We start from the raw sequence: 26,713 nt of genomic DNA on the forward strand, positions 1-26,713 counted from the left end.
ACCTCATCGACATCTGCAGCCTAGGAAAAGGATAACCGCTCCAGCTCATGTACATTGATGTGACCCTAGTGTCGCAGCGACACGCCTACTGTTCCGAATAAGCCCGCCGTTCTGCTTCAAGCTTTGTGCCGCACTCCTCGGCTCTGTGGCGAAGCATCCACTACGTGCGCATTTCGAGCAGGCCTCCCTGTCGGTGACTCACGCTTGCAGCCGACGGATCCAAACACGCCACTACGTGTCTGGGAAAGTCCGGATCGCTGTCGCCTCTCTCTCTGCGGGATTCAAACTTCGGCGGTGGCAGACGAGACATGCAGACTTGTCCGAAGGAAAGGACGCGGAAGCCTTTGCGGAGACCTCCTCTCTCCCCTCTCTGGGACTCAGCCTGCGCCGCTACTACCGACCGCTCACGAACTCTGGAAAGGGCGTTGTGTGTGTCTGTGCCGTTCGTGTCGTCTACACAGTCTAGAGGGAATGCTTGTTTCACCGTTAGCGCTTTGGGTATAAAAGACACCCCCTCCACCCCCCCACCCCCCTAAGCGCTGTTGTTCATTATTGTCTGAGCAGTGAATCAATGCTGTCACTCTGCTCTAGTCCTGTACTGGAACCTCGCCCGTCGGGGCATTGTTCTTATTTGCCTTCGACTCATCTCTCGAGATGCAGTAAACAAATTAAGTTTGCCTTCCTGTTCTGGTATTCTTCATGACAGCAACATTGGCTGGACGCTCGCTTCACCACGCTACTACACGCATGACGGAGGCGACGGAGCTCGGCTAGGGTACGCCTGCCAATATGCAACAATTGGTTGTCAGCGGTCTGATGGCAAGTTGGTAACACCTGGATGCAGCGGTGCGAGATTTAACACCACGAACGTCAAGGCGACTTCGAACTTTGCACAATTGACGGTGGTCAATGGTGACTGCGCAACTTTTCTTCACTGAGTTTTACCAATTTTCTGAGGATATCTGGGAGGGCGTGTGTTTTTGTCCCGTAGGTGTTTCGCGCAAAACAATTTTGGACCGGTGGCAAAACAGTATTCTGGCATTGAAAAAACCGCAGTTTCTGGAGCTTCCAAAAGAGTTTTGCTTAGATGTTTCGGACGCGCTGAGAAAGCCAGAGCTGATACAGGCTATACTCGCTGTTGGGGCGGACGATGACGAGCTGTCTGAGTGCATTGAGCAGGGAATGGCAGGGAGACCGCGAAACGCGAGGCTGCAGAGGCAGAGGCTGAGAGCCAGCGTGAGGAACGCAAGAAAAGAAAGCGAGAAGAGGAGCTCGAGGAAAAAACGCGAGAACCGGAGCTTGAGAGGCACAAACAGGAACGCGAGGAAAGAAAGAGAGAACGGGAGGGACAGCATGAGCAGGAAATGAAGCGGCTAGAGATCGAGGCCTCTCGATCTAGGCGTGAGAGTGACAGCAGCGCGCCAATCTTGCAGTCTGCGGCGACTGAGCGACCTACGTTGCGAATGAGTGGCCTAATGCCACCCTACAAGGTAGGAGATGACATTGGTCTTTTTTTGGTAAATTTCGAGCGTACGTGCGAGAGGGCCCAGTTCAGCCGAGACACATGGCCGCAAAAGCTGCTTACGCTTTTGCCAGGTGAGGCATCCGACGTGATGGCCCGGTTGTCAAAGGAGGAGGTGCGGGACTACGAAAAAGTCAAGTCGAGCCTCCTGCGTAAGTACAGGCTGTCGGCAGAGGCGTTTCATAGAAATTCTGTGAAGTCGAGAAAGCTATGCTAGTCGTACTCGGAGTTCGCCTATAAGCTGAAGGCTAACACGAAAAAGTGGAAAAAGGAGGCAAAGGCTTTCGGAGAGCACGAAAAAGTAGTTGAGTGCTTCTGTGTCGAGCAGTTTTACCGCCGTCTACCAGAAAACCTGAGACTTTGGTTGCAAGACAGGCCAGGGGTAAATACTGTGGATCATGCAGCTTAGCTAGCCGACTAGTTTGTCGCACGTCGACGTGCGAGGGGCCGAAATACGGACAAAAAGATTTCAGGCGAGGCCTGATAAGTCAAGGCCGAAAAGCAAAGCTCCGGAGGACGACGGTGGAGCTAGCAAAGTCTTAATGAAGATGAAAACGTGGCGCAAACTAGACGTAGACGAAAGAAACGAGGTAAGACATATACAGGCGCCAACTTCCAACAGTTTATTTGAAGCAAACCACGCGAAATTTATATAAGCCTTATCTAAGCAAAAACAACAAAAAAAATCAAGCTAGGTATAATCATGTTAACAAGTGTAAAAGGTGATTACTCTTGAGGCTGACGTAGATTTGTTGTCATTCTTTCAGAAGTGTTGTACTTATCCATTTTAGCCATTGTCACCACCTTTTACACTTGTTAACATGATTATACCAACGTTGGTTTTTGTTTTGTTTTGTTGTTGTTGTTCTTTCTGCTCAGATAAGACTTGTCACGTAGTTTGCTTTAAATAGACAGTTGGAACTTGGCGCCTGTATATGTCTTACCTCGTTTCTTTTGTCTAGGTATAGTTCGCGCCACGTTTTCATCTTCCTTAAAATAGGTACCAAATAGCTCAGCAACAAGTTTTGTCTAGCAAAGTCGTTTTCTCTGGTAGTGAAACCTACCAGGAAAACGAAAAAAGCGCAGACGCTGAGCAGCAGTGCCGAAAAAAAGCTTTTGAAGCGCGCGCACAGGCTGCGTGTGACAAGTGTGGCGAGACGGGGCATTTCGCTGCGAGTTGGAAGAAGTTCAAACTCATCTTTCACCTGCTGGAACAGAGTGAGGACAGCAGGCAGTTTCTGGTGCTGCACGTACGTGAGCTCGTCGTCAACGGTAACCGTGCCGAGTTCGCCGTGGCAATGGTGGACATGATCCGCCCTTCGTACGTTGAACCGGATCAGCTGACCGGACAGTATTTGTGTAAACCAGGCCGTAGCAGCACGAAGCTTGCGCCTGCCGATTGCTAAAGTCAGCATCGGAGGTCCGTTTGTTGAACTTGTCATGCACGTGGCAGTATCCCCAAAACTTATTCCGGAATACAGGTACCTATTCTCGAACCGGTCGGATAACCTGTTACGCGACAAGGGGCACAATTTCGAAAAACTGCGGAGCAAAGAATCAGCTGAGCTCGCTGCAAAGGCGTAAAGTAAGGACAGTGTCGACATCTCTGAGAGGAATGGCAAGACTCAGAAAGATAGCGAGGATAGTGCATTTCCGGAGGCTCACGACATTGGGCAGCCAAAGTCCACTGTGTGTAAAGCCCCTACTGTGAGCGGCGATGTGTGAGTGTCGTGTCATGTTCGGTGTGCTTAGGTTCACGGGAGGCCTTCAAAACCGCTGCCCACCCGAACGCACGCAGTTGGCAAGCTAACGACGTTCCGCGGGAAAGCCTAAATCGCGAAGTTAGCGAAAGGAGGCAACATGAGTCCGTTGAAACGAATGGTGTTTCTTCGGATGCGTGTTCGGAACCGAGGTACGATGGGGCAGAGCCGGCAATCGATACACCGAGCGGTTTTCACGGTGCAGCTAAGCTTAACGACGATGCCGCAACGGAGCCAGTCGCTAGCGTTCCACCTACAACTCAGATACTCGATGCCGAGCAACGGCCAGCCGAGCTAGTAGCGATTCCGGTGTCGCCTGGGGTTGCGCCATCTTCTGAGACCAGGCCACCCGAACCCAGATTATCCTTGACAGCCGGAAACGAGAACGAAAACACCCTGTGGTGTTCGCAGATCAAATCGCTCCTCTCAGCGCGAGAACTGGCCTGAACGCCTGACTGCATTGCTTTTCCTGAAGCAGGTTTCACCCTTTACGATTACATTCCCTTTTGTGTGGGATATTTTCAATCACGCCAAATGTCATCTTTCAAGTGTGTGTGCTTGGCTAAGGTACCACTGGGCTAAAATATAACTAGTGTAGTTATTAGTTACCCGCGTATTTTATCGCAACTAAAAGCCTGGTAGAGCTTCAGTGTGGATTGCACTTTCCGGTGATGCGGTTGTGTATTCTTGTGTTGTTCTGTTGCTTGCTTGACCAAGCCAGAGACGTTCTTGGGGAGCCACTATTAGTCCAGTGACCGAACCGGTGAAGCTCCAACGCGGAGCTTTTCGAGCAGGCCTCCGTGTCGGTGACTCACGCTTGCAGCCGACGGATCGAAACACGCCTCTACATGTCTGGGAAAGCCCTGATCGCTATCGCCTTGCTCTCTGCGAGATTCAAACTTCGGCGGTGGCAGACGAGACATGCAGACTTGTCCGAAAGAAGCGGAAGCCTTCTCTCTCTCCTGTGGGACTCAGCCAGCACCGCTACTACCGACCACTCAAGAACTCTGGAAAGGGCGTTGTGTGTGTCTGTACGGTTCGTGTCATGTACACAATCTAGAGGGAACGCTTGTGTGACCGTTAGCGCTTTGGGTATAACTAAGACACCCCCCCACCGCCTTAGTTCATTCTTGCTTGAGCAGTGAATCAATGCTGTCACTCTGCTCGAGTCCTGTACTGGAACCTCGCCCATCGGGACATTGTTCTTATCCGGTTTCGGCTCATCTCTTGCCATTGCAGTAAACAAGTTAAGTTTGCGTTCGGCTTCTGGTCTTCTTCAAGACAACAGCATTGTCTTGCCGCTCGCTTCACAACGCTACCAGACGCATGACGGGGGCGACAAAGCTCGGCTCGGGTATGCTTGCCCATGTACAACACTACTCCTGGGAGACCACTACCAACACGCGAAGTCTGCCCACTTTCCCAACCAGGTCACTCCCAGGAATGGTCATAGGTGTTTTGACAGCAGTCATAGGTGTTTTGACATGCTGTCACAAACTGGGCTGACTTCCGAAAGCAGACGGCACAGTGTGCAGAGGAGCCAGAGGATGACCTCCTGGCAGTGGTCATACGCAGCCCTGCCAAGGCTACGGTACGGGGCGAAGCTCCACGGCGCTGCCAGACCTGGAGCTGCTACAACTGCGGGCCAGACGGAACGAACTGCAGTGGCGGGCCATCCGTAGCAGGCATCCGGAGGACTGGACGGCATACCGGCGGGCGAACGCAAAGTACAGGAGGAGGGTCAGGTACCGTCGGAGAAAGAGCTATGAGTCCGTCTGCGCCTGTCTGGACTATTGCCGAGATCCAGCTAGGGCCTGGCGAGTATTTCGGGCCATTCTTCAACCCGCACCAACAGCCGAGAACCACTGCTGATGGCCGCTGTATCCGTAAGCACCTCTGAGGGAGCTCTGGAGGAGCTGCTCGCCAATCATTTTGCCCGGGGACCGCCTGGAGTAGTCACTGCAGCCCTCCTCATCGTAGCGGCCACATGATGAACGGGTCGTGGCTGTTTGCACAGCAGACATCACTGCACGGGAACTCGAGGCCGCCTTGCACACCCCTGCGCCAGGAGTCGGAGCACCTCCGGCATCGATGGAATGACACTACCATATACTGCGAAACGTGGACGTTACCCTTCACATCAGCACCACGCTCCCGGGGATTCGTAGACAGCGGTCAACGCCAACCCAGGCTATCAATCAGTAGGTTGCTGCCCTGCTGCAAGAACGAGACGGCCTGCCTCCTGCTTCTGTACAGAGGCGCCTGCGTGCAAGCATCCATGGACAGAGCTTGTGCCGCCTGCACGGCATGGAGCTTGGCACCAGTGCAACCGCGTCCTTCACCCATGCTGAGGTGGCCGGGCTGCACCTTCCTTCAGGCCCCTTTCTGGAGAAGGGTAACCAGGCTCAGGAGGCCGTCATGTTCACCGACTTCCGGTCCGCTCTTTTGCGACTAGGAGCGGCGTACCAGCCATCCAGCTGCAATGGCTACATGAAGCGGTTGCTGGCAGGGAAGCTCCACCTGGTGGAGTCCAGCGGTTGTGACCTACGGCTCCACTTGTTGCCATCTCATCTCGAAATCACCGGCAATGAGGTGGCTGACGCCGTGGCCAGCGGTGCTGCTCTCCAGGAAGGGGCCCCTGCTTGCCGCGACCTGAGGCCCTTCGACACCGCACAACCAATCCTGGCGCGGGAGGTGGAGACGGTGCACCCGGACCCCAGAGTAATCAGCGGCCAAGCTCCACAGGTCCTGCCTGCCCGCATCAGCAGGGACGTCCACTCCATACTTCTCTGCATGCGGCTCTATTGCTGCAACGTGGCAGCTCGCTTGCGCCGACAAGGCCGCCGGTCGCCGTCCACATGTGCTGACTGCCCAGAGCCCGAGACCCTGGAGCACCTGCTCTGCTCCTGCCGCCAGCACGATGCCCCTCGAGCAGAGCGTCGGGCCTCACTCCAGCGTCTCGGGCTGTCCAGCCACACCCTGATTGACCTGATTTTCCCGACGGGCTCCATATCTGTCCGGCGGGAAACGTTCAGACTTGTCCTGGCCTCCTCCAGACCAACCTCAACCAACCGCTGCAGCACAATGAGTGCCGGCCAGCCTTACACACTCCTTATCTCTCTTTCTCTGTCCCCATTTCTTCTCACCTTTCCCTTTCCATTCCCCCTCTCCCCTTCCCCCGGACTAGGTTGTATGCCGGTGAGGTTGTATGCCTTAACAAAACTTGTTGAGCTAGTTGGTTCTTGCTTATTGGAAAGACTAAAAGGGGGCGCTAAGCAGACGAAGAGGAAGTAAGACACAAACACCACATACAGGCGCCAACTTCCAACTATTTATTCATGAAAAACACGCTTACTTATATACAGGCGAAGAGTACACAATAGACATTGCTGCCATGAAAGAAGATTTGCTGACGGCTATCATATAAAATAGTAGCATCATGACGACACAACACACGCACTACTGATACAGCATACGCATAATCATGACGACTAGCACACATTCTACTCTGGGTGCTTATAGGGTGTCTTTAATAAAAGACAGCTCTTTATCACTAAGTGATAGTGACGGCGTGCTGACACAGTCAGCGCTCGCTTTTTTGATGAAGTAACCCTCGATAATCTCCCTTTTCGTCTTGTTCCCTGCTTTTTTCAATAAGGTCGTCTGGTACAGAAATGGCGTGCACCCGCATCGCTTGCAGTGATCCGCCAAGTTTCCGCCGCTGTTGCTGCTACAGCCAACCGGTGCTCTCTTGCCCTGTCGTTGAAGCAGCGGCCCGTTTGGCCAATGTACACCTTCCCGCATTTCAACGGGATACAGTAGACGACTTTGCTGGCACAATATGTGTAGCGGGTAGCGTGCTTCTTGGGGCACGTTGCTGCTGGATTACTTGCTATCAAAGGGCAAATCTTAGCCAGCTTGTATGGGGCCGAGAATACAATACGCACATTGTATCTGGCCGCGACGTTCGTGATATTTTGCGAAAGTTTATGCACGTATGGTATAACGTGCACTTTCATGTTTTAAATGCAGAGCATTTCTTTACCTCACGATGTCACCCGGCGTTGGCGTGCCTCGGCGTGCGCAACAGCCGTTCCAGGTGCGCCCTCTCCCCCACTCCTCCTCGCCTGCTCTCCGCTGCTCCTCGCGTGTTCTCTGCGTGCTTGGATCGCGTTCAGCAACAGGTGGGGCGCGCATGCGTCGTAGTTTGGCGCGGGAGCAACAACAGTTGTGGCGTGATCGTGACGTAGTCGTGACGTGCTCGTGGCGCGGTCGTGCCGTGATGGGGCGGTTCTCGGCGTTCGCTCTCGCTGTCAATTTCTTTCCAACCAGATAAAATCGGGTATGTGCGCCCCCGGAAATGCTCTGCATTTGACCGTGCCCTCGCGAGGGGGATGTTTATATAAATTTACCCCGAGTTGCTGGAGGGTTACTGACTACCAACCTCAAGCGTAAGATAAAGTAGTATCGCATTTATCTTTCGGCGCGCGTGGTTCTAGAACCATCGATTCACATCTAGAACATTGTAGATCCAAGAAGATTTTATTTCAACGGCACTCTTCTCCATGCCATCTACTCACTCACTCACTCACTCACTCACTCACTCACTCACTCACTCACTCACTCACTCACTCACTCACTCACTCACGCACTCACGCACTCACTCACTCACTCACTCACTCACTCACTCACTCACTCACTCATTGTTTTACAAGACGACGATGTCAAAATTTCTTTTTGCTTGTGCATCTTTCTGCCATGTTTTAGCCTCTGCAAAAGGCTTTCGCACACGTTCTTAATGATGGTGGGAAAGAATCGAGCTTCTTGTAGGCGACTGAGCTGGTTACTGAAACCCGTAACCAAATTATGCTCACATGACTTGGTTAAGGCCGAATTGAGGCATGTGTTAGCCATCACCCTCTTGATTAGTTTAGAGTGTGCGCTGTCGAAAGGTAAAAGGCTTTTCTTGGTTCTTGAGCTATACATTCAGCAAACATGTGCCTTCGTGAAGCTAAGTTTAAGGTAAAGATGACTCAATTGAGTTTCTGGACCTCAGAAACTCAGAAACTCAATTGAGTTTCTGAGTTTGAGTTCACATACTCATTCAATGCACAGCACTTCACTCTTAACAAAAAGGCTCGTAAAAGGGTAGTGAGGACTGTATTTACTAACTTTTTACGGAGTTTACTACCCCCAAATACGGTACGTAGGTCCTACCACTAATTGTGGAACCGTTACTAGTGTACACCTTGCAATGAGTAACTGCTGCTGGTTTGATACTAACATTCACTGAAGTAACAAATTCTAATAATTATTGAACATAATACCTGCAGCACTTTTTCCACACCAAATAACGATTAAAAAGTTTTTTCAAATCCCCATGCTGTCTTGTATATGCTGAAATTAAACTGCACAATTCTAAAATCATCGCTAAACTATTTTATTTTTATGACCAGCCCACCGACTCTCTCGAGGGCTTTCCGCTGCTGGCAAGAAGAGCAGATGTATCTTTAAGTTAACTAAGTAATACTCGCTCTCCTCGTGCCTCCCGTTGTCTTTCTTGCTCAATTCAGTTGTTGATTGTCCACGTGTAATATGTGCGTGATGAATGTGTCTATGTCGCGCTGCGCACTCAGCAGATCCACATTGTCACGCGTAGCTTTTTACTAGGTCATGCATGACCAGGCAACTAAGTGCCTAGTCAATACTGGGACCAGTAACTGGTTAGTGTTCTGTTAGTAAGTGCGCCGACATTTTTTTAAGAGTGTTCAAACAACGCGACGAAACACTTCCCACAACTATACAGACTACACGTCCCACTACACCCAGAGTTTTTTGTCTGACGATCCCATGTTTTATATGAAGTGTGTTTTTAAATATTTAGAAGAAGTTAAATTTTTAGACCTCATTTCATACCACGCATGATCACTCCCTGGCCCTATACACCAGCCATGTTCATTGTCGTTTTCTGATTCTACTTGTGTTTTTTCTGACTTATCTTAGTGTTTATGGTTTCACCTCTTATATATAACCACTGTTTTGGAGCTCTTTGACCCAGTTGGCCTCGCGCCATTAACATCCAACCATCATCATCATCATCACTCTTGTTCTTGGCCTGGAGATGTAGGCCCAGGATCTTGATGCTGGGGCTTGGAAGGACGCCCTGGTCATCAAAGAGTATTTGAATGTCTTCCTAGATGTGTCGTTTGGTGTAACGGCGGATGACAAGGTTCTCTGATTTTTTAGGTGAACACTGGAGCATATTGGCATACTGGATGTGAAATGGCATGAGTTGATATGAGCTTCCCTTTCATTTTAACTCTTAGCGCATGTGCAAGGCGCGCACACGGCCGCCGCTACACGTACCGTGGGTGGAACGCACAGTGGCGCGAGAGGTAGCGTGACGCTATCACTTGGCATTCAGCGAGAAATGCAGCGGGTAAAGCAGCAGATGTGCTTGGTGAGGGCTCCACCTGTGTGGGTTCGTAGCTCAATTCAAGGCGCAAGTCACGCGCGACTTGATAGGGTTTATGTTTCGTTTGAAATAGCGTCAATGTGCGGAAGCTACTGCGTTGACGATGTCTCATTTAGCGATCACTGTTTGGTTTCGTTTTTGTTGGGAAAGAAAAGGGACAATTCAAAAAAGTTCAGTTGGGAATTATGGAAACTGAACTCCCAGTTATTGGACGACAAGAACTTCACCCAAACAGTGGAAGAAGTATTCCGCAAATACCAGAACGTAGAACACATGAGCTGGGGTGCCAAATGGGAACTATGTAAACAAGAATGGAAAATGTGTGCAATAGAACGAGGAACGGCAATCAAACGGCTAGAGAGGGAAAGAGAAAACAAGCTAAAAGGTAATTTACAGCAGTTACTGAAGCTTGAGTGCGAAAACCCAGGCCTGTTTCGTGATGATATAAGGACAATTAAAAATAAGTTAGAGGCGATAGACATACAGAGATATCGGGGGGCAACCATTCGGGCAAGGGCTGAGAAGTTTTCATCCGGGGAAGCCCCCACTAAAAGGTCGCTGAGTGACGAGGCAAGCTACGCAAAAAGGAACGCAATCGAGGAAATACTGTGGCGTGGTGAACTTACGCGGGATGAAGTGCGAGTCGAAAAAGCCTTTGTGGAACATTACCAGCAGCTGTTTAGGTACGCTGCACCGAAATTTGATGAATTCAAAAAAGACTTCCTTCAATTCATGCCCCGCTTAGATGATGATGTGAAAAAAAGATTAGAAGAGCCCATAACGTTAGCCGAGGTCGAGGGAGCCGTAAGGGATTTAAAAGGGGGGAAATCTCCGGGCCCTGACGGTTTAGGTGCAGCGTTCTACAAGAAGTTTATAGAGATTGTGGCCCCTTTTTTGTTTCTGGTCTTTAGCGAAGCGTATCAAACGCAAGTACTGCCGCCCTCCTTTGTGCGAACACACACTGTGTTAATCCCAAAGTCCGAAGACAGAATGAAACGCCAATCTGTTAATGGCTTTAGGCCAATAACCTTGGCTAATACAGATTACAAAGTACTAATGAAAATAATTGCTCAAAGGCTGCAGGGAGTAATAAGAGATGTAGTGGGTCCGCACCAGACGTGCGGTATACGGGGCAGAAGTATACTAACTAATGTTCACGTCGCGCGTAGCGTGTTGCAATGTTGTGATTTATTTTGTAAAGGAGTTGCCATGCTTCAAATCGATTATGAAAAAGCATTTGACAGAGTGTGTCACGATATTTTGTTTTGCGTTCTGGAACATGTAAATGTGGGTGAGGTTGTGATGGAGGGAGTACGCATGGCGTACAGTGAATGCTCAACAAATTAATTGTCAACAAAAATGTCACACAAAGTATACCCATCTTGTCTTCTGTCAGGCAGGGATGCCCTGCTTCCCCTCTGTTATTTTGTATATTTTTGGAACCATTTTGTTTAAAAATAATTCATGACACTGAGTTGCGCGGCTTTCGTTTTCACTCGAGTGAGGTGAAACTGCTTACATACGCTGACGACGTAGCTGTTTTCTGTGAAGACAAGGAAAGTATTAGTAAAGCGATAAGGATAACCAAGGATTTTTGTCATGTGACGAATAGTTCTGTTAACTGGTCGAAATGTACCGGTTTTTTTCATGGGGAGTGGGAATCGGCACCTTGTGTGTTTGAGAAAGTGGTGTGGTCGCGCACGCCGCTGCGCTATCTGGGGGTACCTTTGGACCAGTATGAACAAAACGACGAGTACTGGGAAGGGGAAACAGCAAGGTTGCGTGAAAAGACAACAAAGTGGGGTGGTCGCGCATTGTCGGTTTTTGCTCGTGCCACAGTCTGCAATCTTTTTCTTTTAGCCAAACTGTGGTACGTGTTATAAGTCCTTCACTGTTCTAGAGTTCATGTTCAGAGAATACATCGTGTGTTTGCTGTCTTCATATGGTCATCGGTGTGGGAGCGCTGTAGCAGAACTACTCTCTTTAGACGGGTGAGAGAAGGTGGTGTCGGCCTATGTCACATTTATGTCAGACAGCTTGTCAACCGGTTTTTGTTTTTACGAGACTCGCAAGAACCCTTTCTACGAACTTTCATGCAAAGATCACTAGCCAGTTCATTGCCCATGTTTATTGTCTCCTCTGCGAATGAAAGATGTGGAACAATCAAAGGCTACATGAGGGAGGTAGTGGATTCGGTCAATATTCTTTCTGTGCGGTTTTCCCTCGAATAACTATCAACCGTATCGAGGAGGACGCTCACCAAGAATTTGAAAGAAATGCTATTTCCGGTACCCCTGTATCGATCGTTATACAGCTCTGTTCTTGGTCAGGATGTTTTATCTCGGGTAAAGAAAATGGCTGTCCCAGCATCCGTGAAAACATTTTTCTTTAAGTTGCACACCAACACCCTCCCTGTTAAAACTTGGATGGAAGAAAAAGGTTTGTTTGTTCCCTGGCCAACAAATTGCACATTATGTGGAAAGCCAGAAACAGTTGAGCATGTTTTCACGGAGTGCTGGGACGCCATTTTTTTCTGGGATGTCTTGCAAAGGACTTTAAAGAAAGACCTGCCCGTTTCACCAGATGGTATACGGTTTCTGTCTGTACAAAGTGATTGCAGTGTGCCATACGATCTTATCATGGCCCTAGGCCTGCATGCCATTTGGAGGTCGAGGATGGCCGTACGCCATGTTGATCCTGAAGCGCTCACTCTGAGCAAGTACTTTGCACAAAGTATAACCATGCTGTACGAGATCCACAAGCTACAAGACCCTGACCACGAATGGCTGCCAGTTTTGGAAGAACTGTGTACTTTTGATGTTTATTTTAAGTTTTTCCGTCAGCCAAAGCATGGCAGACGGTTTTTAATCTACCCTTGACTTGATGTGTGTTTTGAAAAACGGTAATAAAAAAAAAAGGTTCGTATCTCAATCGGTACGACAACGGGCTCTCACTTTGTTGCACTATTAGTTTCAGGTTCGATTCCTGGAAGTGCCAGTATCTTCTTTTATTTATTCGTGGGAGTTTTCTGTTGACACCAACGGTTGCGAAAGAACCCTTGGGGGTAGAAGTAAAAAGCTTTGCTTTAAAACAACTCATACACGTGACACTTCAGCAATGCGTTCGAAAAGCAGGAAGAATTGAAAAGTAAAAACGACAGCAGCTCTAAGATTCAAATTAAGAGAGCAATGCGATGCAGCTCTCGTCGGGCTGCTGTAGTTAAATCAATCTCCATCACATGTAGCACGTTCGAAATGCGCGGAAAGGTATTTGATAGCGTCTTGGTACCATACGTTGTTTGGAACATGGGGATGCTGCATGGCTCAGTTCGCCTGCTATGATGACTTATATAGATGTGATCATCATTTGAATTACGCAAAAGTCTCAGAAATCTCCGGGAAGATTTTTGACCATGCGGGCATATTTTTGGAAGGGCTACTTGAGTAAAAAAACTGCCGCTAGTAAGCACGGAGATAGTGGCGCAAGGCTTGAGTTATAGCAAAGTTTCGGGCTTTCTTTCTACGTCAGTACTGAAGGACACATACCCCGCGAAATTGTACAAGTTTGAAATTCTTTGTTTAGATGTTCTCTCGTCGCTTTACACTGTGCTAGTAATGCATTGACATCGTCGTGTTCCTCACGTCAACCATTGCATGCGCGGTAGTCCTTGGGGACAGCAGGGGCGCAAAGGCAGCTCGTATACGTGCACGACACATGCGCGGCGTTCCTAAACTCGCGCTGTTGATTGCTGAGGTACAGGAGGCGCTCCTCGAGGTGTTCACTATTTTTTTTTCCTAACGCCACTGCGACAGCCTGGGACGCTCGGCGGTCGACACGCGCGCTCACGAGTGCTCGACATTTTTTCGCGGCTCAGGCTTTTCGCCATATCTTTTTTTTTTTTTGCTAAAGCCACTTCGCGTGCCCAAGATGGTCGGTGAGCGCGCGAGGTGCGCTATCGCGAGTGCTCGGCATTTTCTTCGAATTTTTAACGCGTACGTCTTGCGGTACGTGCAGACTAGCGTCGAACTTGTCGCGCCGCCTAGCTGATGGCCGCTAGGGGCGTAGCGCGGCGCTGCGGGTGAACGCTGCGGCGCAAAGCCGCTGGCGGCCGTCGGCGGGGCGCCACGGCAAGTTCGACGCTAGTGTGCACGTACCTTTACGCCGGTCCACTCATCAAAATGGCAGCTTCAGCGCTCCAGTTCGTTCATTGCTCTCGCCCGCCTACAGGCGCAAGAACGAGAGCCATGCTGCGGGACAGTGTAAAAATGTAAAAGGTTTTCACCCACAACATCTGAACTTGGTAAACAATTAGGGCGGTTGAAATTATTATGCAGCTCGGGAATATGTTATTCCTAATGGGTAAGTTGTTGTCCCGGTACAACGCAAAATTTTGTTTTAGCAATACGTCTACTTGCGCTGGGATGGCGGTTGCTCGTTTTTCTCTATGCAGAAAGCGCTAGCAAGCGCTGGTTCCACGAATTTTATTATCTTAATTTCGCCTAGAACTTGATTATCGCTTGTTGCGAACTCCGGCTGCAGCCAAGTGACCAGCAGGCTCGAGAAATCTCGGTGCACTTACGCTTCCATTTCTGGTTGACAGTGCGAACACTGGAGTGCTGGCAAAAAAAGAAGCAGAGCTCCATTGTTTCGCGGATATTCCAGGCATACGCCAGTTTCGAGGTAAAGCAATTCACCTGTAGTCTTGTAGCCCGACGCCTTTGATTCGTTACGAACAAACCACACGAATTAACTTTGAGATAATCAGGATAGTATGTGACCGTGATAGCATGGCGGGATAATTAAAACGAGTCATTAGCTTCATCAGTTACGTGGTTTTGGTTTCATTGAGGATTGATCAGGCACTGCCAGTGAAGGCATACGCTCACCTTGAGAAGCGTCTTCGTGGTGTTTGAGCTTGTGCAACGCTGGTAGTCCTTCATCAATGACGCGATCAATCCTGCGAGGGGGGGTCGACATCTAGCCATTAACTACAGAAGTGCCAGAGGGATCGTATTCGCAGGTTATACAGTGGCGCTTCAGAACGAACAATCATGACGTAGCACCTGAAGTTTAGACAACAAACTCACCTGTATCCCTTCGATGGGGTGAAACTAGTTTGGTTTGGTGGTCACAAACTTAGTCGTAAAGCGGTAAACTTTAGCATGTTATGCGACGTTATGAATAGTTGAGCATTTCTTGTGGCGTGAAACCGGTCAACAGGTGGTTTCTCGCAGATTTTTTTCTGTATTTCCCACGTGTTCATTTTAGTTCATTTATGACGCCTGCCATAAGACCCTTTAAATTTGTGGAATAACGTAGTTGGAATTCACCACCTTCTGTGTGGCTTCCAGCATGTGTCTTGTAGTTTTGCAGTCATCATCACCATCATCATCATCGTCATTATCATTAATATTTCCTAAAGGCCCCTTGCGAACTATTCTATAAGCCTGGGGGGGAACAGTAATAAAATATAGGTGGAATGACGATATAAAGCGGAAAGCAGCAATAGCTGAAAAAGGCACGACAACTACACTTATACAAAAAAATTTGCGCCTATCCACCGTGTGAATTTGGTCGGAAAGCAACGCTGTAAGCGGCACCCACAACGATTACACATGCGACGTCTCTTCAATTCAGTCACGTGGCTCTACAAATAGTGAAACCAGAGAAAAGTGAACTGCACTTAACCACACCATTTCAAGGAGATATTCTTGGTAAGGTTAAATCAATGATGATGAATGAACGGTGGTTTGTTGGGTTTTATTGGTGCGGCACATGAGTGGAAACATTTTTTTTATAAAATTAAAGGAAGGTCAAACCCGCTGTTAGACAATCTGACTTCTCCATCTCAGCCGCCACGGACGGAGGCGACGAGATCGGCGGACGAGATGGTGGAGGAGGAGGAAAACTAGGACTAGGAGAAGGAGAAAGTACTTCTATACAGATTTCTGTATGGCCCAGAGTGCAGCCCAAGGGAGTGGCTTTTCACTGGAGCCCACATGCAGTCCGGGCCGCCTGTGCTCTGTCCACCAACTGAAGCTGTGTAGGCAGACGGGCTGGACAGCAGTATATCCCATTTCTCTTCTTGGGTAGTTGACGGAAAGAGCGGAAGGTGCTAAGATCTGAAGTCGCACACCCCGATTATGTTGCGGAGTGTTCCTACTTCTGAGCAATATTTACATTCAGCATTGTAATGATTCAAGTGCATTAAGTGAAGACGCGTCGGGTGTGGGAAGGAGCGCATTGTATGTGCCCTAGGGTAGGTTGGTTTTCTCAGGAAAGGTCAGGGTAAGGCGAAGGTAGGGTCTGTATCTGAAGGCGATAATGCTGGGTTATGTCCGTGAACGAGACAAGCGGGTTACTGTCCACGTGCAGCTTCATAGCACGGGGGATAAAGGCGCAGGCTTGTTGGTGGGCGTATTCATTGCCATCCATGAAAGCGTGAGCTGGTGTCCCCATGAGTTGAATGGAACCGTTTGGGGAGCGGGTTTTTAGCACACGCAGTGCACATCGGGCACCCAACCCGACTGGTATTTCCGGTAGGCTTGTTGGGAATCGGTTACTACCTTCCGAACCCCTCGATGAGTAAGAGCCAAGGCAATGGCTGCCTATTGTGCTGCCAATCAGGTCTTGGGTCTTGAGTGAGGCACACGCAATGAGGTTGGTTTTGGAGGGAGCCACGATGGCGTACTACTGCCCTCGATGTTGGGAGGCGTCAGTGTAGATAACTGCATCATCCCCACAGAGGGTGGCGTTGAGCCTTTGATCCCGTGCTTGTCGGCGACCTTCGTCGTGTGAGGGGTTTATATTTCTAAGTAAAGGGTGCATCTTTAGTTCTTGTCGCCAAGAGGGCGGTAGTACATCAAGCGGAGTGATATTCTGTGCTGCCCAGCCAATCTTCTGAAGGATGCGGCGAAGAATGCGGATCTTCTGGTTAGAAAGATGGCCCTCTATCAGCTCTTCCACCGTGTTGTGAAGCCTCATGCTAAGCAGCCTCTCTGTGGATGCAGTGGCCTGCTCAATGGCTTGCTCAGCCAGCTTTATAATCATTATATAAAGCATCTTTATGTCCCTCTTGCCGAGAAGGAGACAGGGGTTTGACGTAAGTGATTCTCAAGAGGACAAAATGTTGAATTAATGGAAAGGCGTCGGATTCTTAGAGGCCTCGCCTCTTGGTGGCAACTCACCTGATCATGTGTATGATTTGATTGATGCTGTGTTTGAGGTGCTGCACCGATACCTCACTCTTGGTGTTTGCCTGGAGATGTAGGCCCAGGATCTTGATGCTGGGGCTTGGAGTAATGGCCTGGCCATCAAGGAGTAATTGAATGTGTTCCTTGATGTGTCGTTTGGCGTGAGGGCGGACGACAAAGAGCTGTGATTTTTACGTGAACACTGGAGGCCACAGGCTCGAGCACATTGGCTTACTAGAAGTTAGATGCCATGCGTTGGTGTGAGCTTCCTTTGACTTTTGTAACTCCAGCGCACTCGCAAGGCGCGCATATGGCCGCTAGACATGCCGTAGACAGAGCGCACACCAGCGCATGTGGTCGCGTGACGCTATCTTGTGGCATTCAGCGCGAACGCAGGGGGTGTTGCGGATTTGCAATTTACCGCCAACATGGTGATGATCACAGAGGCGCCGAGAAGGAAGTGGCACGTTTGCAAGCACTACTGTGAAGAGCACGCGGAGGAGTTCGGAACGCTGCGCTTGGTCTACCATGCACGCCCTTGCGTCGCTCTCTTCACGGCGCCAATAAACACTGAAGATCGGCTTTCCCTTTTCGTAACATTGGGGGCGAAAATCCGGGAAGCAAGCCAGCGTCGCGGCGAGCCTTCTTCTTACGAGCTGGGTGAGCCTTTTCTTCAGTTGCGACAGGCATGGATTCAGTTAAGAGCAAGCGCGCGTCGCAGCTATCATCACCGATGTGGACCAGCTGCTACAGTCTCAGTAGTTGGACCTTTCCGCCCTTCGTGTCTTTCACGGGCGTCTTCGAGCGAGCAATGCAGCATTGTCCACACTTAACGCCGAGCTTGAAGCCCACCTAACCGACGAACAAGCAGCGAAAGGCTGCGCTTTGGTCATGCAGTATGACGACGCAGCGACCAGTGCACTAGCTTTACTTGAGCATCACATGGAGGTGGGGGTCATCTTCGGCGCTCCAGACTGCTCCCCCATTGGATGACGCCAGCGGAGACTGCCGGGCTCCGACGTCTACCGGACAGCCCATACCACCGACTCGTGAGTTTGGAGCACGTCTCCCGAAGCAAGAACTGTTGCGCTTCAACGGATCGATAACGCGGTGGCAACCTTTCTGGGACATGGTTCGCCATTCCGTACACGAGAATCTGGCTGTCCAATATTGGCCGCTTTCACTACTTGTTTTCGCTTCTTGACGGCAGCTGCTGCTGAAGCCGTTGCTGGCCTGCAAGCGACAGAGTCCTGCTATCAAGATTCTCTTGATATTTTGAAGAATCGTTTTGGTAATTCCAAAGTGATCGAGCTGAAGCATTTTGAAAATCTGTGGGAGCTCCAGCCTGTCGATTCAGCCAGCAACGTGCCCGCTTCGAGGAAGGTGTACGACCACGTGCAAATGAACCGGCGGGGACTGGAAAGATTGGGGTTTGGAATTTCTTCTTACGTGGTTATGCTGAATGAAGTGCTCTTAGAGGTGAACCTGGCGACATTATTGTGGATTACTTCAGGCAGCAGAGCCTTCCAGCCAGCGCCGCTTCCACGAGCAGTCAGAGTTCTTCTGCCGAGGATCTAGAACATCTAATGTCTTTCCTGCGAGTGGACGTCGAGTGCAGGGAAAGAAGCTTCCAGATCAGTAAGCTTCAAAGAAGTGAGGAGGCTGACCGAGTGCTCAAGAAGCAGCAGTCTATTCCGACCGCTGCCGTCCTGCACAACAGGGCACACACTTCGTCACGCTTCTTCGGCTCCGTCAACGATCACAGAACAGAAGAATGTCCGAATTACATCCCTTTGGCCGACAAGCGAACCCGCCTAGCAAGTGACGGCCGATGCTTCAGGTGTACGGCCAAGGGACATCTGGTACATAGTTGCCGAAACAAGGTCCAGTGTCAGACATGTAAGCGGCGCCATGCTAGCACGATGTGCACCACTGACCCCGCTCGGATACCATCGGAATCGGCTGCAGAAACGCGACATCCAGCGATGCACGTCAACACGTGCAAATCAGCCATCCCGCGACTCTCCAGCGACGTCCTACTACACGCGTTCCTGGCGCGGATTATGACTTCGTCACATTGCTGCTACGTCCATGGAATTTTTGACAATGGCAGCCAGCGGACACTCATCCGACAAGACGTCGCCTCTGAGCTCAAGTTAGCTGCAATTGGTGAAGTCGATCTGGCCATCAGTGCTTTCGGCCGACTTGGAGGTCCAAAGAAGAAGTTTCAAGTCGTCAGAGCGATCCTTCGCAGTCAACATGGCAGCAGGTCTGCAGAGGTTGAAGCCGTCGTTGTGCCTTTCATTTGTGGAAACGTCGCTGAAGCACCGAAGGGCCACACGCTTCTGCAATGCCTAGTCGCCGAGGGACAGCCACTGGCTGACACCATTGCTTTCCCAGGCATGGAGTTCAGACAAGGAGTTAGCCTTCTCATTGGATCCGACCAGATCTTGAAGTTCGCACCAAAAACGAGCCAAGTACAGTGCGAAGAGACGAATCCAGCTTTGGTCGCTGTCAATACAAGCTTAGGGTGGACCTTACAAGGACCGTTATCTTTGAAAGAGGGCAATAGAAGCAAAGGCGGTAGCCTGGTCTGTGTTCTCCGCATGGACACGCATGATTGGTTGGTTGTAGGGTTTTAACGCACCGAAGCAACGCAGGCGATGAGGCGCGCCGTAGTGGAGGGCTCCGGATAAATTTTGACCACCTGGAGATCTTTAACGTGCGCCGAAATCTCGTACACACGGGCATTTTTGCTTTTCGCCTCCATCACAAAAGCGGCCGCCGCGGCCGGGAATCGAACCCGCGACCTCGTGCTTAGCAGCTGGACACGCATGAGAATAGAGACCTCTGCGCCTGTTCGACGGTTTCGGGAGGTTAGCGCTGCTGGTCTCAAGAACTTTCCGAACTCGCATCCCGATGAAGATGCATTGCGCAAGTTCAAAGATTCAATTGGGTTGGTGAAAGTGCTCCATGACGTAGAGGTGCGATATGAGTCTACACCAGTGTCTATGACCGACGACCGCAGGAATGCCCTTTCCAGACCTTATAGGTTACCTCGACGACTTTCTGCAAACGAAGGCCTAAGACCCTACGATAAGTCTGTGAGGCAAGGGAAGACCGATGACCACGCAGAAAAAGTTGTGAAGGGCCACCTTGAAAAAGGAACGAATCTCAACTTCTCTTGACAAGGAAAGAAACGCCGGCTACTGGAACCCGGAGATGACCATTGTAACCACTCCATTGACGATGTTTACATGCGACTTCACTGTGGAGTCGGCAAGGCTCTCGCTGAAATACGCGAGAGTGACGGGGAGGCCACAGCCCGACCAAGCGTGAAGTTTTCGAACGTTGTGAATAGTGTGCACTTTTCATGCTGCAAACTGCTGCGACCACAGCGCTGCCGAGGGACGAAGTTGGCAAATTCTCGTAGATTTTCTGGAAGGTGGACAATCGATGACAGTGTTTACCAAAGACGGTCGCACTAATACTCGACAAGTTCAGCTGGCGTGCGGTGGATAATTTGCTAGACTAGTGCAACTGTTGTGAGTGCGCTGTTGTATCTATGCCAGTGATTATTTGGTGGGCGCAGAGGATTTGCGGATTTGAAATTTACAGCCAATATGGTGATGATCGCAGAGGCGCCGAGAAGGAAGTGGCACGTTTGCACGCACTACTGCGAGTAGTACGCGGAGGAGTTCGGAACGCGGCGCTTGGACTACCTGGCACGGCCTTCCGTCGCTCTCTTCACGGCGCCAATAAACGCTGAAGATCGGCTTTCCATTTTCGTATCAGGGGGTAAACCCGTAGATGTGCTTGGTGAGTCCACCACCTGTCTTCGCCGTCTTCACGTAGGGTCGTAGCTAAATCGGTAAGACAACGGGCTGTCGCTTTGTTACGCTATTAGTTCCAAGTTCGATTCCTAGCGTTGCCGGAACATTCTTTTATTTTTTTGCGTGAGTTTTCAGTTGACACCAACAGTCGAGAAAGAACCCTTGGGGGGTAGAGGTAGAAAGCATTTCTTTAAAAAGAAAAACAAATAGGCTAGTGCACGGTTATTGGAGGAGTAGGACGAGCGAAGCTGCTTGGTGCAGGCAAAGAAATGCGCGAAACAAGGCAGATTTGAAATTCAGCACACTTCCCCTCTCAGAACGTATCTACGGCAAGTGCTACCGCATTACAGTATATTCATGGAAGTCGAAGTGACCTTCCGGATTACGAAGAGGTGAGTTAAGGACCGCGCAAGACCAGAAGAGACGAATGATCGACTTGAGAGAGGCGGGTTTGCGCGCAATAATTGGCCGGAGGAAAGACGTGGCGGATATTTCCATTGCAGCCAATCGGAAGACCACGAGGGGGAAATTGCTGTTCTTTGATTGGACAGCAGAGAGTCCTTTGTGTAAGAATGTCTATAAAACTTGTTGTAAATAGATTGTGAAAACAGGAGCAAACGCATTAAACATTATCTACTCTCAGACGTGGGAGTTGTCGTATCCTCAAGGTACCGGCAGGTCAACGAGTTCGCCCTCATTGCCCCCCGTGAGCAGCATGCAATCGCTGCTCCACGAGCAATTCAGGCGAATGAGAAAAAACTAGACTGCTAGGGCGTAATCTCAAGCGCAAATTACAAACACACGTGGTTTGTTTCGTACACTCCGTCGACTGCGTTCAGCTTCGCAGATCATCCATCTTCACAGAATGGTAGGTAACTATTTTTTTTGTTTTTAAGCTGGTTGATGCCCAGCGTTGAAAGTTTACCAACACAATTTTGTGAAAACAGGTATTTTTACCTACACAAGCTTGTTTGAGTCACGTTGTATGATACAATTTGTGGCGTTACTTAAAGGGCCATGCAGACAAAATAAAAATGGTTTTCGAAATGTTTGGTGTTTTATAGGGCCCTCAGCGCTTGTCCAGCAACGAACGATGCTTTATTTACTGAGAAATTGAGCCAAAATTTCTATTCTCCCTCTAAATCGTCTTCTTATGATGTTGACAATGACGTATCCAGAGCAGGGCCTTAAAACTCAAGGTACCCTGATGACCGGGGCTGCTACCATCTCACACACGGACGTTTGGATATCATGTGTATCGCCCACTTTCATAGATCTCGCAGCCATACCGCTGAAGTTGCAGTGTTCGCACTTTGCTTCTGGCCGGGCTTCTATACCGGCCGTATTTTTATTAGGGTTCATACTGATCGTTTCCTCAGACGTAAGCAATGACTAGGCAAACATGGTCATGTAAGTGACTCTGCCGCTTATGCCACCTGGTCAGTGCGGTGTCAGACAAGTCAACCGCGTCCGACGGCTGTGTTCTGCAGTAGCAGCGGGCAAAGCGCCCAACTGCTTTGGTGTTTACGTGCTCGTTCGTAACTTTAATGGCCCACCGCACAGTTATTACTGCTATAAAAATAATGTGCCCTAAATTTAAGCGCAAATAACTCGTTTGGCAAGCTTATCAGCCCTGCCTCATTTGCGTTTGCTTGACTCCCCCATCCCATCGCACAGCCGGGCATATGACATCAGAGGCTCTGTTGCGGGGATTAGCTACTAACCATTCACTTCCTTTTCTCATTAATATATAGCGTATTTGAGCGACGTTTACGTAAAAACCGCTATCGGTATGATTCTGACGGGGCAATCGCTCGTATGAACAAAACCTGTGTTTTGTCTGCACTCAAACCTTGCAGAGCATGGTCGCAAGTGTCATGACTGTTGTGATAGGTTTAGCGACACAACCTGCCTGTAGTGTAACAGATGCGCAGACTCGGGAGATTATGGAAGTTTTCCTTATGGGTGGTAGGGGCGATGACGCTTGCGTGAACCGGGTGCCGGTGGCGCTCAGCGAGAGCGAAAAAAGATATCTTGCCGCTTCGTGGTCGGGCACGCATTGATGATCAATAGTGAGAGCTGAATGTTGTTTCGCAATAGCTTACCTTCACAGGAAGCTGGCGCTAGTGTCAACGCGATCTTGCGAAAGCGCCCATGACGCCATGGGTGCCGCCATAGTGTGTAGTTCGGCCGCTTGTGTGGCATGGCATGGCCGGCAACGGCTTTGTAGCTATGCAAATTGCGTTTTGGTAAAAAAAACATTGCTGCAAAAGTGCCGGTCCTAATAATGTTTACGTTGCATGTATAGAAATGATGCAAGCTCACGCTAAGGCGTAAGACTTGAGGGTAGCGAAGCTCTACACAACCTTCACGACACCCACGATGGTTTAGGTCCGCATTTGTAGCCCATTTGCTTGTTATTCGCTGCCGCAACAACCGTCACTCCATCTTTGCTCCTATAACGGCAAAGAATGAGTGAATCGAAGAAGCAGAACGAACGAACGGAACACGTACACTTAAGCTAGGCGCCAGCGGGTGCGATGTGTGCCCTATCCCTTGTTCTGTGTCGAGAAGGTGGCGTGAGTCCCCTCTCCAGAGTCATAGCCGAGTACGTAAGCAATTGGACTCTCGAGTGCTAACTCACGAGGTGGGTAAGACGACTTACTCTAATTCCATTGATCTACAAGACGCAGGTTTTAATCCTGCTAATGCCGGATACCATATATTGTGAAACGCCGCAATCAACGAATAGCTGAACAGCTTTGGTGTTAAAAACACTGTGTTAGAGTGCTTAGGCTGAGACATCAATTTTACGGTTAGAAAAAAAAATCAGGCGTCTGGCACTTGGCTCACGCCTCCAGATACAGCGGGCCGTCTTGGATGCGTGTTTCCAAACGCTTCACTGCACAGCGCCCCACGTGACATGTGTGATGTCACTGCCCGTGCTACTGTATTGAGCTGCTGCTAAAACGACCCTGTCGCCCGGGCTCTGCAGCGTCGAGGTAGAGTTTGGAGTAGACTTCCCATGACGTCCTGGATTCATAGGTCAGCGTACTCAGTCGTGAGTACACTATTTGTACTCAAACTCTCGAGTGAGTACGACGATGAGTGAGTACACACCCCGATTAAAAAGGTGAGCATGATGACGAGTTATTACAGATGTAAGTGAAGTACTGATTAGTACAGTACTCATGAGTATGAGTATTCATGATTACAGTACTTGTGAGTATACCTTACTCATGAGTAATGTATAAGTACACATTACTCATGAGTAATGTATCAGTACAGTACTCACGAGTACTGTACTCATGAGTAAACAGTACTTACAAGTACACAGTCCTCATGAGTACAGTACTCTCAAATATATTGTACTCATGACCACAATACTCATGAGTACTGTATTTGCGAGTGGGTGCGACTGCTCTCATGAGTACAGTAGTGCAAACCAATGTTATCACTAACTCGAGTCCGAAAGCGCATGTACGAGTCGAAAACATTTATTGGTGCCGCTGTGCTACTTAACATTCAAGGATGGCAAAATCAAACAACGAAAACTGCGCCCCGCTCCTTTCCCGGTCCCTGCTAGGCGTTAGCGTTTTTTGGCGGTCGCTCGCTAAGGGGGGACGGTAAAAAAGGGAAAAAAGAGGGGGTGACGTCCGGGCGGGCAACGCGTCGTAGTTGGTCTGCTCTTGTGGCACGGGTTGATTGCCCTAGTTATTTTAAGTGCGAATGCACTTCTTAAGCGAGCCTGAATCGTCCGCCGCCGTAGTCCGCATAGCAACAGCTGCGGGTGCGCGCGCTCCTCGTCTTCCCTAGCAACGGGGGGAGATGGGCGCGCGCTGCTTGGCCGCGTCCCCATGGCTCATTCTTGTTGTTGTTCCTGCTGACATGACACATACCCACGTGGGGGATTGGCCAGGAATCGGGCGTGAGAAGGGCTAATGCACCCGCTTAAAGGAGTACTGACACGAAATTCCAAAGCTGAGATCCGCTCTAGCAATCAAGTACAACGACAACACAAATAGGCGTCTGTGAATAAATGCATCTTTCTTTCTTTGTAGTTGTGTGTGTGTGTGTGATCTCTCTTTCGCAAACATTACCGAACCGCGCAAATTCAACTCGTGCATTCGCACTTTCACATTCTTCCCCTCGGGGAAATGCGGGGAATTTTTTTGTTTACCCGGCCTGGGATGCCCAGTTATCGCAGCGGACAAACCGGGTGGCGGACTAACCGTTCGTCCACTCACACTTAGTCCCCATTAAAGGTTTGATTGTGGCAAAGGCATTAGTCCCCCAAAAGACAAACTTTTATTCCTTTTTGCCTAGCAGTGTAGCCCATTTATTGGTCTGCGACGAAATAATTTAGTTTAAAAACGTTTTTTCCCGATTCCACAGTGGGGTTTGGCTGGTGAGAGCATCAGTCCAGAACTTCGGTACGTTTCAGGTGCTTCAGCTTCAAAACTGATGCTCTGCTACCCGTCTGAGGTAGCAGACTATCAGTAAGATACCGAAGTATTGCTAAGATACCAAAAAGTGTGCGCCAGGTGTCGACAGTGCCCTCCTTGCAATATTAGTTGCAGGTGGCTCATCACTTCGATACAGTAAAAAGCACACTAAACGGGAACAGAGGGGAAAAAAAGGGATACTGGACGAGGGATATTTTTGTGTCACTGTCTCTTCTTCCGTCCCCGTCTAGTGCGTTTTTGCCATGTCGAAGTCCTACCACCAACTAGCCCAAATTTCTGTGTTGAATAGCTGTGATGGTCGGTGATTCTCAGCGTGACTCTGGGTCCCCACTGGGCATGAGGAGATGGAGGCACAGACACATGGAAGATCTTACACAATATTTAATAGGATCAACTGGCCCGATCTCGCTTACGGCTTTGCGTCGCTGGGCTGCTTCGGCCTGGTGCGGCACGGGCTTGTAGGTAGAGCGTCACGCTCGCCGCAGTCACACTGCAGTGTCTCGGGCTAGAACGAAGGGTCCGCCGCAATGAGGCTGTTCTTGCGCGGGCTCGAACGAACAGTTGGCGTACGCAGCGATGAGGCTTCTCCGGCTCGGGCTTGAACGAAGGCCCCACCGCGATGAAGCTGCTTTGACTCGGCCTCATACGATGGCTGGACGTCGGTTGGCTTAAGTGTGGAGACGAGTGGTCAGACGTCGCACTCGAGCGATTGCTAGACTCCGGAGTCCTAAGCTCCCCTGCCTTCTGCCTACCGCTTCTTTTCGTCTCGCCCGCTCCCCAGGTCGCTCTCCCGTCAGACGTCGCACTAGAGTGATGGGTAGACTCCGGGGCCCGAAGCCTTCGGCCTAACGCATCTCCATGACATAACGAATCTCCATGACTACAAAATCTTCATGACCTTGTATAGATTGAAAATATGAACCCAGTCAGAAAAAATATTCCCCTATGAAAGGAACGTACCTGAAGAACGCATTCTCTTCTCCTCGTGTCTCCTTCCTTCGTGCTTAAGGTGGTCGCACTTGAGCAGAAACGATCCAGCCACATAGCCGAGGCACACTAAGAGCCACAAGTTGGAACGCAAGTAGAGCTGGCACCATGCCATGGCAATCAAGTCAAGCTCGCAGCGCACAGAGGGGTTCGACTACGAATCGCAAGCTTTTTAACCGTGCCGAGGTGCTTCGGCCGTGTGTTCGCACGCAACGAAATCTTTAGGGGCCAGATGGGGCAACAATTGCGCTTTCCCGGACCGCTGGACAAACCCTGGTAGCCCAGCGTTTCAAACGCGCTTTGCGTAAACCAGCACTTCGGTGACGTGATGAAAGGCACCAGGCATGCAACAAAGGCTGCGCAATTATTTTTGTCCTCACTTCTGACGAACACTTGCTTCAAAAATTTGTTAATAGAGCGTCCCTTAACGGGGCACGTGAAGCGACGGTTGATAACAGACCGCGACTCCTTTATAAT

The 26,713-nt window shown here is 49.8% G+C and overlaps 1 protein-coding gene across 2 annotated transcripts in view; it reads right to left on the reverse strand.

Moving 5' to 3' along the window:
* Nucleotides 1–26,378, reverse strand: part of LOC144152594 (uncharacterized) — a 175,170-nt gene extending 148,792 nt beyond the window's left edge. For both annotated transcript variants that reach the window (XM_077683912.1, XM_077683911.1), the window contains exons 1-2: nucleotides 26,210–26,378; nucleotides 14,644–14,714 (exon numbers count right to left, since the gene is read on the reverse strand). In XM_077683912.1, coding sequence (XP_077540038.1) covers nucleotides 14,644–14,714; nucleotides 26,210–26,351 — 213 coding nt within the window. In that variant the 5' untranslated portion in view covers nucleotides 26,352–26,378. The remainder of the gene's footprint in view (nucleotides 1–14,643; nucleotides 14,715–26,209) is intronic.
* Nucleotides 26,379–26,713: the final 335 nt, after the last annotated feature.

Source organism: Haemaphysalis longicornis, unplaced genomic scaffold (genome assembly GCF_048455015.1).
Source record: "Haemaphysalis longicornis isolate Haplotype H1 unplaced genomic scaffold, Haemaphysalis longicornis Haplotype H1 scaffold_9, whole genome shotgun sequence".
NCBI classification, from domain to species: Eukaryota; Metazoa; Arthropoda; class Arachnida; order Ixodida; family Ixodidae; genus Haemaphysalis; species Haemaphysalis longicornis.